At 39.6% G+C, this 16363-nt stretch overlaps 2 protein-coding genes across 6 annotated transcripts in view; one reads left to right on the top strand and one right to left on the bottom strand.

Moving 5' to 3' along the window:
• The window catches only part of RASSF5 (Ras association domain family member 5), a 78704-nt gene extending 76455 nt beyond the window's left edge, over positions 1-2249 (top strand). For 2 of the 3 annotated variants that reach the window (XM_081325415.1, XM_081325416.1), the window contains one exon: positions 384-2249. In XM_081325415.1, the coding sequence (XP_081181541.1) occupies positions 384-536 (153 nt within the window). In that variant the 3' untranslated portion in view covers positions 537-2249. The remainder of the gene's footprint in view (positions 1-383) is intronic. The other variant, XR_014026148.1, reaches the window with a different exon arrangement.
• The window catches only part of EIF2D (eukaryotic translation initiation factor 2D), a 36213-nt gene that overhangs the window by 2251 nt on the left and 17599 nt on the right, over positions 1-16363 (bottom strand). Inside the window, exons 10-15 of one of the 3 annotated variants that reach the window (XM_081325413.1) lie at positions 9699-9857; positions 9209-9298; positions 8208-8303; positions 6507-6627; positions 5774-5948; positions 4721-4815 (exon numbers count right to left, since the gene is read on the bottom strand). In XM_081325413.1, the coding sequence (XP_081181539.1) occupies positions 4745-4815; positions 5774-5948; positions 6507-6627; positions 8208-8303; positions 9209-9298; positions 9699-9857 (712 nt within the window). In that variant the 3' untranslated portion in view covers positions 4721-4744. Of the gene's footprint in view, positions 1-2248; positions 4816-5773; positions 5949-6506; positions 6628-8207; positions 8304-9208; positions 9299-9698; positions 9858-16363 lie in introns of those variants that run through there. The other 2 variants (XM_081325412.1, XM_081325414.1) reach the window with 2 other exon arrangements.

The following is a 16363-nucleotide window of genomic DNA, read 5'->3' as shown; positions in this document are numbered from 1 at the left end:
AGCAGGTAAACTTTCAATTTCAGTTATAAACTAAACCCAACTGTCTATACCTATACCGCCTTTGAATTTCAGCCACAAATGATGATAAAACAAAAAACTATATTCTAGAAAATCACCCTTTGCAGATATGGGCCTTTTTATGGTTGAAAGCTAGAAAACTATAATGTGTATAATCTTTCCTACAGGTAGTTTGTTATTTATCCTGAAAGTTTCAGAGTAGCAAGCTCATGACTTGAGGGAAAATAGGATTACAAAGGATTCATTATTTTGGGATGGGGTTTTCTTCTGGCAAATTAAATTTGTTGCAACTGACGTCTTTCACAGGTTACAATAGCATTTCCCCCCTGTCCATTTAAAGCCTCTCTGTCTTTTTACTTCCTTAGTGGGACGACTTCTCTATTCCAGAGCTACAGAATTTTTTACTAATACTAGAAAGAGAAGAAAAAGACAAAATACAGCAAGTACAAAAAAAATACAGCAAGTTTAAACAGAGACTGCAAGAAGCCTTGAAAGAAGCAAATGGGAAGCCCGGATAACCAAATATGACTAGCAACAAACTCAGTTTTAGAGCCTAAATAAATAATTAAATATATTTAAAAGAAATAAAAACAAAACCGAACAACTTTTTCTTTCTCAGGACACTTTTCAGTTTGGTTGTAACCCAAGCTTTGCTTAGAACTGGTAGTTACAGAAAGGGAAACTGACCCTCTAGTACCAGAAGCGGTGGCTGCTTTTCCTTCTCCGTGGTCGTACTGCCAGGAAACTCTGCAATGATGCTGAATGTCTACTTTATTGGTTGGTTTATTGTACAAATGTTAAGGCTGGACTGAAATGGCTGTCTCCCCTTCCTGCCATCCTGATACCTCACCTGTGGATTTGTGTTACGTGCAGTAGACATGTATAGTATAAATGTGTTCTCTGTGGTCAATTCATCCACATAACCATCAGCAAACAGAACAACTTTAGTCTAAGTGAGACACACGATATGCCAAACCTATTGTTGCACAAGAAAAATGAACTGAGCAATTGCCAAGGAAGTGGCAGAATATCAGCATGACTTCAGGAATGGCTGTGGACATGAGAAAGAGTACATTTCTTGGGGGGAAAAATCCCTCTGATGTTAGGATTTTAGGATTCTGATATAATCAGGGCTTTGCATAGCCCTACTGTTGGAACCCCCTTTGCCCTAATGCAGAACCAGTTCTGAAGGCTTTGGCAGGTGATTGTTATATTTGCCTTTATTAATATATGTTGGAAGCATTGGTTACCTATTATCCTAGAATTTATGTGAAGCCTCTGAAAGGAAATTCTCTTGGGTGCTATTGACGTTCATGTAGTAGAAAATGAGTAGCAATTTGCAACTGCTCAGCTTACTGGCTCTTTCACCTTGCAGGGTCATGCCACCTGATTAAAGGTGTAAGTTCCAAATAGCTGACTCTCTTCTGTTTCTGTTTCTGTTTTTGAAATCTGAACTGGAGAATTAAAAAGTAAATGTGACAATAGAACAAATAATATGAGAAATGGGCAATGCGCTTAAAAACATGGGCATTGTTATCTAAGCTCCTGTACTTACATAGAATTTCCTGTTTGACGCTGTGCCTCTGATGTAATTGCAGGTGTATGGGAACAACTTCTGCAAGATGATCTCGTGCATTTGGAAGCCGACTCTGAATTATACACTCACTTACGATAGGGATGGATAAACTGGGAACAAATATGTCAATATCCTTGGGATATTCAGGCACAGCTTACAAATGTATTGGATTGTCTCGCACTGGAGTGGCTGGTGTGACTGGCTGCAGTTTGCTAGATGATGTAGGACATGAGGCATTCTTTATTCTTCTGTTTATAAGGTTGGATGGAGACAAATGATTCCTTCATTTTTTTTCTCCTGCCCCACCCTTTTCTGAGGATGTTTTTAAAAAGAGTTCATTGAGTCAAACTAGGTTTCATGTATTTCCCCTTTGAGGGCTAGCTTAAGCATGCAGGAGCCATTTAGTGCAGCTTGCAAATGTCTTGACTCAGATGACTGAGCAAACTTGAGGCTCCCTTTGTCCTGCTTTGCAAATACTAGCCTGTTGTTTAAAACAAACAGGATCATTCCTCTTACATTAATTTGATAATTAAGCCAGTATCAAGACTCTAATTTTATTAGGCCAAGAGTTAATCAGTTGTCAGAACCCGACAAAGCCTTCTTTGAAGATTCTTTAAGCATGTGGGGGTGGGGAGGAGGGAATATGAAGGGAAAAAGATGTTTTCAGCTCTGGCATCGTGGGGTTATGTGTAGAGGTGTATCTTGCAATTAAAAGAAATCAATCAAACAGGAAAAGCAAGGAGCAAATTTAACTTAAGTTCATGCTGAAGCAAAGCTACACACAAACTTCCTCAGGACTGCAGAAATGGTTGATGAAACAAAAAATGTGAAACCCCAGGAGGTTTTTTTGTGTCTGCATAGTTAGAGAAAAGGAAGAGTGAAGTTAGTTTTGTTAAGTTGTTAAAGATCTTCTCTCCAAGAGGGATATTATATATTCTATTTTATTTTCATCAAAGAGGGAGGAAAACTGTTTCCTGCTCTTTGGCATGTCTTGAACATTTCTATAGAAGGCATGGCTTCTTATGCAATTGACGTTAATGCTGCTGACTAAGCCTCCTGTATATAGGCAGGTAGGTTTTTTTTCCCTTTAAAAATATTATATAGCTAGGGGCATTAAGCTGAGGGAAAAAAAAGATGATGCTTAGATTGGGAGAAAATGCAGAGCCATTTGATCTGTGGTAGAACAGAAGCCTTAGGTGTGGAGGCCCCTACTTAAAAAGCGCAGACTACTGCTAGCAGTGCCTTTGTTTATTAGTATATTATGTTGCTTGCATCTGTTTGTGTGTGTGAGTGTGTGTATGTATTTTTGTTCAGAATAGTCAGCTACAAACATATACACAGTCTGTATAGAATGAAATTAGTGAAAGCTTTTATGTGGGCAAAGTGAATACATTTTTGCAAAGCTGTAACTTATTTTTACTACTGTTTCAGCCCTGTGACTTTTTTTAATGTCACCATCTGACTTTTTTTAAAGTTCCTTCTCAATTTGGTTATATGATGCAAACTGTGTAAGAAACTATTAAAAATAAAGGATGTCGGATAATAAAGAGTTGTTCCCTAACTCTTTTGTGTTGGGTTCATGAAGCATCAGTAATGTTATATTTTAATTTTAACAGAGATATAATTTTCTACCTCACTGACTCACCATTCTTAATAGGCAAAGGATCCTGAACTTCCTCTCTCCCAGTGTGATTACCAACAGAAATCTTTCAGACTTTATTTTTCTATGTAGCTTTACTGGTACCATTTCCTTTTGATTTATCCTATATATTCAAGCATTTACCGGTAATCTACCTCTATGTGAGCAACAAACACATTCCAATAAACCACACAATTTAGATCATCGTCAATGCACAGACCAAATTGCCTCTGAGTCCATACTGCATCCACTGCATGTTGGTCGAGTGATTCCACAGAGCTATTCCGCAGCCATGAAGGAGAGAGAGAAAATAATGGTCTAAAAGCTGGTAAGATTCAGTTAAAGTGCTAAATTGAGGAAATCCAATTTCAAGTCATCCATGCAAGTCAGGCCAATCACATTCTCAGGTTTAGCTACTTCCCAGCTCTTGTGGGAAACAGCTTGAGCACCTAGAGCACAGGTGTCAAACTCGCAACGTCATGTGACATGTCGCGATGTATTGTGACTTTTTTCCCATTGCAGGCATTGGGGTGGGTGCGGTTTTGGCGTGACGCATCCGGCCCGCAGTTTGACACCCCTGACCTAGAGGAACAGTGGGATATAAAGCTATGAAACATTTTAAGGCAAGGGACATTTCTGCACTCTATGACTCTACTCTTTGCAGTCCTTGGTAGCCTTTCAAACTATAACCTGTAAAAACTGGCTGACCTTGAAAACACATGAAAACTATTGTGAAAGCTCTATAATAGGCATTTCACAATTTTTTTAAAAAAAATTCCCGATTACTGCTTTTTTAAAACTATCCCTGTTTATATACCTGAGCGGGTCTACCCATTTGCAGCCATCAACTTCTAAAAAGTTAACTGTAGGCTTTTCCAATGAAAAGGTTGGCCATCTTGGTATTTTCTTGACTCATCTTTTCAGTTTTCCTTGTAGCAAACTTATCTTCTCATCTTTCCTACTACCTTCTCCTACTGGTATCTTATGATTTAGCACTTGTTTGTATCTTATGATTTATGATTGTGTTGCATGATTTATGATCTATGACTTATCACTTGTTTGTATGTATACTTATGCACCAGAGACAAATTCCTTGTGTGTCCTGTCACACTTGGCCAATAAGGAATATTCCATTCCATTCCATTCCATGCACTAGGTGCAGGAATAAAGTACAAATTCCTATCATCCTTATTCAGTAGAAACAGTTCAAAATAAATAGCTATTAAGTGGATGAATTATATTGTTGATATCATAGATAGAGTTCTATTCTGATTATATGATACTATGAGCATTTTGAATAACCAGTATGCAAAGTTAGCTTTTAGTTTTAGTATCTTATTCTGATAAAAGCTGAGTTATAAATAAAAAGATAGGTTGGAAAAAAATCCCTCAAAGTTATCTGGGAAAAGTCTTTATTTTTAACTATTAAATAAAAAATAGTTTGTTTATAAGGCATTTGGATTCAGAATAAGATATTTATAACATACTCTGAATCTGAGGTACAGGCTTGGCTATTTCTTCCGCCCCGTCTTTGGTGCTTTCTTAAGACCCTGGATATAACTGTAAGGTATCTGGTAGTCCTCTGCAACAGAATCAAATATTAATATTAGTCACTTAACATTTAGCATCAAAGTATTCACAACACAATAGAAGCTGCAGCTTACTAAGACTTTTTAAACGTCCTGAAAATCTGAAATCATATCATGATTCTTAGATGTTGCCATCAGTGGTGAGAGACATTGGAAACTAGTTCAACAATATCTAGAGATTACCTGCCACAGCACTATAAAAAGGACTAATGATATGTATAATAGCCATTCCATTTTATTTTGTAGAATATATATGTACTTGGAATGATTTTTGTGAATACTATAAAGCAGTGTTTCTAAATTCAGCAACTTTTAAGATGCGTGGACTTCAACTTCCAGAATCTCATACCCAGCAACCTGTCCGCACATCTTAAAAGTTGGGGAGGTTGAGAAACACAGCTTTAAAGTGTTAAGAAATTGGATCACCCAGCTGTAATTTGTAGCACTGTACAAATGTGCTGTTCACTAGAAAGGTGGCAAACTGGTATATATACTGGCAAAGAAGTTTCTATTAGTGGCATCAGAACTAGTTTTGGAATCACCGCTTGCTAAAAACATTCATGTGTTTCCACTCCGATCAAAAGTAAAAGTGAATGTCCCTTTGATATATTTTGTTTTGTGTTCTGATGCCACTAATAGGAACAAAAATAAATGCAGGCAAGTTGATAATATATTCTCAGTGTCTTCAGCAGGTGGCAGCACCTGAGCAACTTTGCTTGGACTCACAAGCAAAGTGGGTTGCGTTAGTATTTGGATGGGAATCCTTAGGGGACTTCCCAGGGTTAATTATTAGATAGGAAAGTAAAAATAAAAGAAGGGGACAATGGCAAACTAGTTCTGAGGTGCTACCAAGAAAACCACATGGAACTATCTATGAAGTCATCAGGAATCCACCTTCGTCCAAAGAGGGTGATTTATGAATACTATTAATAGCATACCAAAGATACTTACCTAACAGCAGTTTAGCAAGATGATTGATCTGATTGCCCTGTATCTGGACTTGTGATCTGTCCTTTGCTCCAGGGATTGCGACGATAGTGGCGCTAGCTTGAACCTTTTGCTGAAGGGTACTAGCAACAGCCTGAGGGTCCAAACCATACAGCTCAAGATTCTTAATTATTGTCACCTAGTAGCCAAAAACAACAAAAACCCGGCATTACAAAATTAATTTTAATGTTGCCACTAAATGGCTATCTAAGAATTTAGGGTATTACTTTCATGTGAATATGCCTTACTTTGTAGGCATATTTCAACCTGGGAGGGATGTTTAAATCTTTTCACTGCATATTAATCATAACTTTACATGTCTTTAGAAAAGAACATAAATATCTTTAGAAATGCTAATTTGACAGCAAATATACAACGGGGCATAGAGGTTTATGAACCTGTTTGAATTTATTTAGTTTTAGGACTTATATGAAGAACAGATAATTTTTAGGTCATAATAATTATGCAGAAGTACTGAATATTCAAAAAGTTTCACAGATTTAAAGCAGCACTCTATCATGACATCTGGGTGGCTTAAATGAATGGATGCATATATGGGGAGAGACACTTATAACCCATTGAGTGACACTAATGATTTCTTGATCTGTGCAAGCATATTAACGTTCTTAATAGTGATAGATTCTGGACAAATGCAGTTGGGACTTCTACTTAGAAGTCCTCATGTTGTGACTCTTACCTTTTTATTGGATGATCTCTGTGCTACGGTTACATCAATTGGAAGAATATTTCCTTTTCTCACAACAGGTTCTTGTCCCCAAAAGGTTACCTGATGGAAAGGTTCTAGTTTGTTTAGACACCTGCCAGTAAATTAGAAACTGTAAGCTTATCTAGTAAAAGCTGATAAGATGGATCTTTCAGTGTTTATGGCTTAGCCATTCGTGATGTCCAAAATTGCCAACTACATTTATCCATTTATTTATCCATTTAATACTTGATTGCTGAACCCTGAGAGTAGTCCATATATTGTACATACGTAAACCAAGAAACAAAGCCTGAGAATTAAACATTTAATGCTAGCTTGTGATGCTATTAAAAATATTGCAAGAACAAGTACTTATTTCTGGGCATGAAATGTACTATTTCTCTTAGCAGGTTGTTTATTTTATAGTAAAAACAAACCAACCTGCCACGGTTAAACACTGGGAAACTCGCTCAATAGTAGTAACTGTGAGAGGGATCTCGGAGTCTTAGTGAACAATCACTTAAATATGAGCCAGCAGTGTGTGCTGCAGCTGCCAAAAAAGCCAACACAGTGCTAGGCTGCTTTAACAGAGGGATAGAATCAAGATTACGTGAAGTGTTAATACCACTTTACAACACCTTGGTAAGGCCACACTTGGAATACTGCATCCAGTTTTGGTCACCACGATGTAAAAAAGATGTTGAGACTCTAGAAAGCATGCAGAGAAAGGCAACAAAGATGATCATGGGACTGGAGACTAAAACATATAAGGAATGGCTGCTGGAATTGGGTATGTCTAGTTTAATGAAGAAAAGGATGAGGGGTGACATGATAGCAGTGTTCCAATATCTCAGGGGCTGCCACAAAGAAGAAGGAGTCAAGCTATTTTCCAAAGTACCTGAGAGAAGGACAAGAAGCAATGGATGAAGAGAAGCAGCCTAGAACTAAAAAGAAATTTTCTGGCAGAACAATTAATCAGTGAAACAACCTGCCTCCAGAAGTGGTGAATGCTCCAACACTGGAAGTTTTTAAGAAGAGACTGAACAGCCATTTGTCTGAAATGGTATAGGATTTCCTGCCTGAGCAGGGAGCTGGACTAGAAGACCTCCAAGGTCCCTTCCAATTCTGTTATTCTGTTCTGTTCTATTCTATTCTTATTTTCTATTCTGGTGAAGAGGCAAAAAATAAAAACTAGGCAACAAAAATCTTATTTTGCAAACAGTTGTCCAACTGTCCCTATTGCACAAGAAGTGCAACATGCAGAATTTGGGAGGTATGCAAAACATCCAAGCAATAAGTTTTATATAAAATAAAATGTGAATGAAGCATCTTAGCTCTTTCATTAAAGCTGCTGCAACTTTTGCAAAACTTGCAAGGCTGCTTCAAAAGTGTGCACATGCAACCACTTTGATTTGTTTTCCTTCTAGTGAAGAATTTCAGCTACTTTTCCCATTAACTGGTCATTGGCTATGAAGTAACTCTTACAGTGGGTATCATCTTAGATACACCACAAGACACAAATATGCCAAGCATTTCTTTCTTGTAAAGCAATCAGACCTTTTAGTCATGCTGATTGGGAATTCTTGAATTATGGTCTCAATAGAGGGGATTCAAGATTGGGGAAGGTAGATATACTTTATAAGGGGATCCTATATCAAATATATAAAACATCACTATGAACTAGTCTCCCCTCACCTGCTGAGGAGATCATCCCACTTGAGCCTTGAGATTTCATCTTGCTCTGCTTTGTCCAACAGACAATCGCACAAAATTGGATTCACCTTTACAAAGCTGTGATAAAAAAGAAATGCATTTTCATCATGATTTACGCCAGTGTCAACAATGTACAACACTTAAATTTTTATCAGGTTTGTTTAAATTCATGGGAAGTACAAATAAGAAGATACTTGCCAGCTACTTTTTTAGTTTAGAAAGATGAATTAAAAAAAGATATAGAAAGACTTCTTCCAAGCCAAGGTTATAATTATCAATTAGATAACTATAAACTAGATGATTACAAGTTACTAATCTATGGAATGCTTGTTGGTGAAAGTGTATGCAATGATAAAAATAACAAATTTATTGATTTGCAGACCTATTAATCACATTTATTGTCAAAACGTGAGGAAAGTCTTTCTTATTCAGTTAGCTTCTAAATTAAAAGTACAAGTTCACAAGGCCTGTGCCAAGCATGAAAGACCAGGACCACATCTGAAGTTCCAATTAAATTGAGTTATTTCTACTTATGCCTATGCACAGGAATCTACTCAACTAATGGTTTGTATTATTTTGGTGCTGGATAAAGGTTTATAGAATTCAAGAGGGGTTGGATCTAGTCTGCTTGTGGCAACATAGAGCCTTTAGGCTGATTCCTCTTTTGACTCTATATGTATGTTTATATGCGTTTGTGCATGGGTAATAGTAAGGACTAACAGCACCTCTGATTACAAATCATATAATAATAATAAGCCTTCCAGAAAATGCCTGTCTCATTCTAATATTGCTAGATATAGGAAAGCCCCAGGATGGGACCAATCAGTTGGAGGACTGTACATTCAGATTTGAAAGTAGAAACATATAATGAGCACAGAAAGCTACTTTGTAAAATCCCGGTGTAATAATCATTCCATGCCAATGGTAGAGCCAATAAGCAAATATTCTGATCTCTATCCTCAATGGTTTCATTTCTTACATACTTTTTGTTTATTTCATCAACCAACTCATTAGCCTTTACATAGTTGATTATCACACTTCTCACTTCACTGCTGGAGAGGGTATGGCCTTTTCTGGAGAAAAATGAGAACTTTATTAGTTGTGCAGTTGAATTATGGAAACAATTGTAAATATCCCGCTCTTTTCAAACTAAAGACTTTCTAAAGATTTCTCAATATTAGTTAACACTCTCTTAATTGGCATTCCAAAAGCATTAACATTTTAGGTATTTTTCCTGGTAAGCCATTCTTTTCTGAAAATACTATTGGTAAGGTCTAGCTATTCCATTCTATTTATGCCTAAAACATCTAAGTTAACTCTGGAATCTGAGTGATTCAAGACATACACAACTCTTTCCTTTAAGCAGTGGGGTGTTACCATCTCCAAACACTCTTGATCCACTGTGTCAAAGAGTAAGATGGTGTTTAATATTATATAATACAAAGTTAGGTGGCTGATTCTTATATTCCTTACTTATGTCCAGACTCTTGAAACAATGGGGCCATTTTTGATGAGATTCCATAAAGTTGCATAATTTCAGGAGGATGATACAGTTGTTCTTGATCATCACCTTTATGGTCTTGGACAGACATTTCAGATGTTGCACTTTCAGGTACTATGAAGGATCTAATGCTGAAATGCAGAGAAACATTATTTTCATACATTTAACCAGAGAATTATTGTAATGGTTAGAACTGACATGCAAAAACTAATCAATGCATCTTTCTGATTTAACAGAAAATAAAGACATTGTAAATTAATTTTCATATTAAGGTAAAGGTAAAGGTTCCCCCGCACATGCATGCTAGTCGTTTCCAACTCTAGGGGCTGGTGCTCATCTCCGTTTCAAAGCCGAAGAGTCAGCGCTTGTCCTAGGACGTCTCCGTGGTCATGTGGCCAGCATGACTAGATGCCAAAGGTGCACGGAACACTGTTACCTTCCCACCGTAGTGGTCCCTATTTTTCTACTTGCATTTTTATGTGATTTCGAACTGCTAGGTTGGCAGAAGCTGGGACGAGTAACAGGCGCTCACTCTGTTACGCGGCACTGGGAATTCGACCCGCCAAACTGCCGACCTTCTGATCGACAAGCTCAGCGTCCTAACCCACTGAGCCACCACGTCCCTACTTTTCATATTACTGCTACATAAAAGCTCGTGGCAGAAGTAATAGTGGGAGCCTTTTTTTGTTTATAAAACAATAAATGAAGAAGATTTTTTATTATTTTTTTAATAATATTTTTATTAATTTTCTGATTTTACATTTAGGTATTTAAAAAGCAACGTGGTGGCTGGGTTAATCAATAGTTCAGTAACATACAAAAATCTTTAGTAGAAATCTCAAACTACAACCTCAAATATTTCCTCTCTTTTTCCCTTAATATCTACTATCTCATATTTAAGCTAATAGAGTTCTTATTATATCAACTAAATAAAAACATTATTATTACATTTATCAATAAATTTTTCGCTTATACATAACTTAATTATTTTTACATTCAACCTTTACATTCAATCAATATCCTCTTATTGGTTTTTCCCAATTTTTAGTTTCCCATCAATATTCAAATTTAATATTTGATATTTATAATTTCCAGGTTTTAGGTAACCAAAGTTTCCTTCATCTCAATTCATAACAGAATCTAATATTCAAAATACACATCTTATCTATTTAGGTATAATCTTGTTCTATTTCCTAAAAATCATCTATTTCCCCCCATCTTCCATCATCTAATTAATAATACAGTATCCTTTTTAATAAATCAAAGCCCATTATATATATTATCTGAGTTAATAAAGATATTCATAACATTTTTTCCTTTTGGGTCTAATTTTTAAGTATTAAACAAATAGCATCCTTATTTTCAACTAATTTGCAAATGTTTTAAATTTAATGACCAAAATCTTCCTTATCTCAACTTCTCCCTTTGACCCTCTAATTAGTAATATGAAATCCCCTCTCATAAATCAAAACCCCAATTTTCTTCAGCCTTATTCTGGCTTTGCCAACTCTTTTATTGACCTCTACTGCCTATGATGGTTTTGGTCAATTATGGATTTCACATAATGTTTTTCAACAGGATAAAAAAATTAACTAGTCATCAGCTTAGCCATACCCAAGCCACACATTGCATTTGCTACAAATAGGTTTTGCCTGTATGCAACAAGCACAAACTCCAATTTTACTCCAAATATACTGACACTGTTCTATTCCGTGCAAGCTAGGATCTCTAATTTAGGGGTTTTAAACCAATATATTGTTGCTCATATGCCACCAACTGGGAATACACTAACAAACACAAAAAAGTTCTTAAAATAAAAAAATTAACTCAATTTTAGTATATTTTCTAAATTAAGTCTTATTTAGGACATCTGAATATTTTACTTTTGTTATCTTTTCAATGCATATTTTCCTTTCTATATGAAATTCTATTAGGGACAAAATTTTATTTTGTATGATTTCTATTTAGAACAAATATATCGTTCCATAAGAAATTTAAAATACTTATTACATAGCAACTTCCTAGATACTACAGCAACAGAAGAGTTTTACTCTTTGATTTAGCAGAGAGAGAACCAGAATGGTTAGGGTAAGCATTCAGCACATGATGATGGTATATGAAACTGTCAGATATATTATAGAATGGCAGTCTTGGATTTTTTTTATAATTAAGGAGATAGAAATCCACAAAGTCTCAAACCAGTCTCATAATGACTTGGGGGTGGGGGAAAAGCACCTAACAAAACCAACTAAAACAATTTTATAGAACTTTCTGGACTGGATTCTGATGAAATCTATTTCTGGAGTAAAATATATAGTGACATTTCATTCATGTCAGTTCTAGTGAATTTCTTATCTAAAACTATTTAAATGATCCTCCTACACATACTCAGTCAACTCCCTTGACATCACAAGTACCTATTATGACAGAGCTAATGTACAGCCTTGCCTATTCTAGCAAATTACTGTAGAAAGTCCTGATATCACATCTGTCAAGGTATAGCACAAGTAAGATCTCATCAAAGTTACTGTAAAATGTGAATTTCATAATGCTATATTTATGTGACATCACAGATGGGTGGGGGAGGAAACACTATAGAATTTCCTGTAGAAAATAAAGCCAAACAGCCCAGGATCAAGGAGCCAACCCTTTCAGAGATGATCCCTGAGGAGAAAGGTGAAGAGGGGCTGCAGTGCATCTTTATCCACACTAATCCACTGCCACTTTTAGCAGACGTAGGAGGAAGATTTGCGAAGAGAGCATGGGCAGCAGTAGGAAGAGATGACAGGTAAGCATGCCCACGTTCCAGCTTTTTTACATGAAACTGGAGTGAGATGACATACGTGGAGGGTGTATGTTAATACTAAAGGAAGAGAAGACTAGACACCATGCCTATCCTATCAAACATTTTCCCTCTCCTTTTCATTATCACTATCTACATCAGGGATAACCACTGCCATTCAGAAGCTGGGGCAGTAAGTGAAATAGGTTAAAATGTACTGTATATCTAGTATCAAATGTGTTACAGCCAGGGCTTTTTTTGTCATAGAACGGAGTTCCGGCACCTTTTTTGGATGGAACCTTGTAGGGTAGGCAAGGCGGGTTGTATGACATGTGTGAGTTCCGGCACCTTTTTCTTTTACAAAAAAAGCACTGGTTACAGCTGACACAAAATTTATGGCTGAGCAGATGCCACTAATATCTTTGCCTGTTATCACTTACAGTCTGCAAGAAAGTTAAATATTATCTTTCCATATCCATTAAATATCATTGCTTATAAAGTTTTAAATCTTGTACATATTTGATATGCGTAGTTCCATTACAGTTACCTATTCACAATAGTTTTTACACCACTTCCAAATTATCAATTTAAAAGTAATACAGAAATAATTTAAGCAGCCCATAACAACTTAGAAATGGACTGCCATCAAAAAACCTGACTCAATGGCATGGCAATACAGATGTATAGTAATGGTAATAACCAGCAGTGGTGGACTGTTGCGTAGATTATCTTACTAGTAAAATAACTGAGATTTCCAAAGCTTGATCTTGAATATTTTTTTTATTTTAATAAGCATGCTCTAGAATGACTTTTCCCAAATCTGACCTGTTTTAATGCAGCAAAATGAATGGTGGCAGCGTCACTTGCTAAACATCACACGGTAAACGTTTGATAAACTTTGGGTCGGTAAATTTCTAGTTCTGTTAAGGCATTGTTATGTAGTGGCTCATATGCTCCTTTTTCAAAATTGTCACCTTTTTATTCAAAATGTTCTGCAATTTTTTTAAAAAATGTTGGTTGTGGGGGAAATATAAGTGCCTCCAGAGTCTGGCTGTTGCTGCATCGCTGACCCCTCTCCACTAATATATTTATGGCTCTACATTTAATTTTAATTTAATTTATTATCATTTCTATACCGCCCTTCTCCCGAAGGACTCAGGGCGGTGTACAGGGCAAGAATAAAACACAGAAATTTACAAAAATTAAAAAATAATTAAATGCATGCCCGATTAAAATACAATTGATACATAATAAAAACCCCAATAAAAATGATAAAAACCCCACCAATCCCCCCTCAGGCCAGGCCGGCTTGCTCGAACAAGTATGTTTTCAGATCGCGGCGAAAGGAGCGCAGATCGGGCGCCGTCCGGAGCTCAACCGGTAACTGGTTCCATAGCTCCGGGGCGCCCACAGAGAAGGATCTCCCCCTGGGGGCCACCAGACGGCATTCTCTGACCGGTGGCACCCTGAGGAGGCCCTCTCTGTGGGAACGCACAGGGCGCAGGGAGCTTGATGCCGGCAGCAGATGTTCCCTGAGGTACTCCGGCCCCATGCCATGGAGGGCTTTGAACGCCATTACTAGCACCTTGAATCTCACCCGGAAGACAACTGGCAACCAATGCAGCTCACGGAGCAGAGGTGTCACGTGGGAGTATCGGGAAACTCCCAACACAACTCTCGCGGCTGCATTCTGTACCAGTTGGAGCCTCCGGGTGGTCCTCAAGGGAAGCCCCATGTAGAGGGCGTTGCAGTAGTCTAGAAGAGAGGTCACGAGCGCGTGAGTGACCGTGCATAAATCATCCCGGCTTAGATAGGGCCGCAACTGGCGCACCAGGCGAACCTGGGCGAAAGCCCCCCTAGTCACGGCCACCATGTGATCTTCCAAGGTAAGCCGCGAATCTAGGAGGACTCCCAAGTTGCGAGCCCTATCTACGGGGGGTAATAATTCACCCCCCATAGAAAGAGATGGAATATCCGAATAGACCCGGGATGAAGGTATGCAAAGCCACTCGGTCTTGTCGGGGTTGAGTTGAAGTCTGTTCCTCCCCATCCAGACCCGAACCGCCTCCAGGCAACGGGACATCACGTTGAGGGCATCACTGGGGTGGTTTGGGGTAGAAAGAAAAAGCTGGGTATCATCAGCGTACTGATGATACCCAACTCCAAAGCCACGAATGATCTCACCCAGCGGTTTCATATAGATGTTGAACAGGAGAGGCGAGAGGACCGACCCCTGAGGAACTCCACAAACGAGAGACCTCGCGGTCGACCTCTGCCCTCCTGTCAACACCGACTGCGAGCGTCCCTGGAGATAGGAGGAGAACCACTGTAAAACCGTGCCTCCCACTCCCAATCCCCTGAGACGCCGCAGCAGGATACCATGGTCGATGGTATCGAAAGCCGCTGAGAGGTCCAATAGGACTAGAACAGAGGAATGACCCCTGTCCCGAGCCCTCCAGAGATCATTCACCAGCGCGACCAATGCCGTCTCCGTGCTGTGCCCGGGCCTGAAACCCGATTGGTACGGGTCTAGATAATCCGCTTCATCCAGGACCAAAGGGAGCTGGTGCGCCACCACACTCTCAACAACCTTCGCAAGAAAGCGAAGGTTGGAGACCGGACGAAAGTTGTTCAATACAGCTGGGTCCAAGGCAGGCTTCTTGAGGAGGGGCCTCACCACCGCCTCTTTCAAGACGGCAGGGAAGCTACCCTCACTCAAAGAAGCTGATATAACTGCCTGGAACCAGCTGCGTGTCCTCTCCCGGGCTGCATAAGTCAGCCAGGAAGGGCACGGGTCCAATAAACATGTGGTGGAGCTCAGTCTCCCCATAATCCTGTCCACTTCCTCCGGAGTCACAGAATCAAACTCCTCCCAAGTGATATCGACAAGACCACCCGCGTCCTGATCGCCAGACTCTGCCCAGTCGGAGTCCAGACCGGTCCGAATCCGAGTGATTTTGTCCGACAGATAATTGTTAAACTCCTCGGCACGACCCTGCAAGGGTTCCTCCCTCGCCTCCTGATTAAGGAGGGAGCGAGTCACCCTAAACAGAGCGGCCGGGCGATTATCTGCGGACGCGATAAGGGTAGCGAAGTGATTAGACCTCGCCACCCTTATCGCAGCGAGATAAGACCTAATATGGGTTCTTAGTCGCAATCGGTCGGATTCGGATCGGCTGGACCTCCAACCGCTCTCTAGGCCCCGTCTCCGGCGCTTCATCTCCCGGAGCTCCGCGGAGAACCATGGAGCTCGACGGGATCTGCATCGGGTCAGGGGCCGCAAGGGTACAACTCGGTCAAGAGCCTCAGTGGCTGCCCTTTCCCAAGCTTCCACTAAGGCATCTGCCGAGCTGTGAGTGGGGGAGGCAGGTGGGGACCCCAGCGCTGCCTGGAATCTCGCGGGGTCCATTAAGCGTCTGGGGCGGTACCATCTAACTGGTTCCACACACCCACGGCGGGGGGTGGCAAAACGGAAGACCAGCCGCAGGAGATGATGATCGGTCCATGACAGGGGCATAATAATTGGGGAGCCCCCACCAAGATCATCTAACCACCGCCCAGATAAGAAAACTAGGTCAAGGGTGTGGCCTCCCTCATGAGTCGGTCCTGAAATTACTTGCGTCAGGTCCATGGCCGTCATGGAAGCCATGAACTCCCGAGCCAACTCAGATGATCCTCCCAGAGATGGTAGATTGAAGTCCCCCAAAACTATAAGTTTCGGGAACTCAACCACCAACCCAGAGAGGACATCGAGAAGCTCAGGCAGGGCTGCTGCTGCGTGACTAGGTGAAAGGTACACCAGCAGCAAGCCCAACTGCGCACCAGGGCCGCATCTCAAGAAGAGAGACTCACAAC

Source organism: Vipera berus, assembly GCF_964194415.1.
Source record: "Vipera berus genome assembly, chromosome: 3".
NCBI lineage: Eukaryota > Metazoa > Chordata > Lepidosauria > Squamata > Viperidae > Vipera > Vipera berus.
This window is presented reverse-complemented; position numbering and strand designations above follow the sequence as displayed.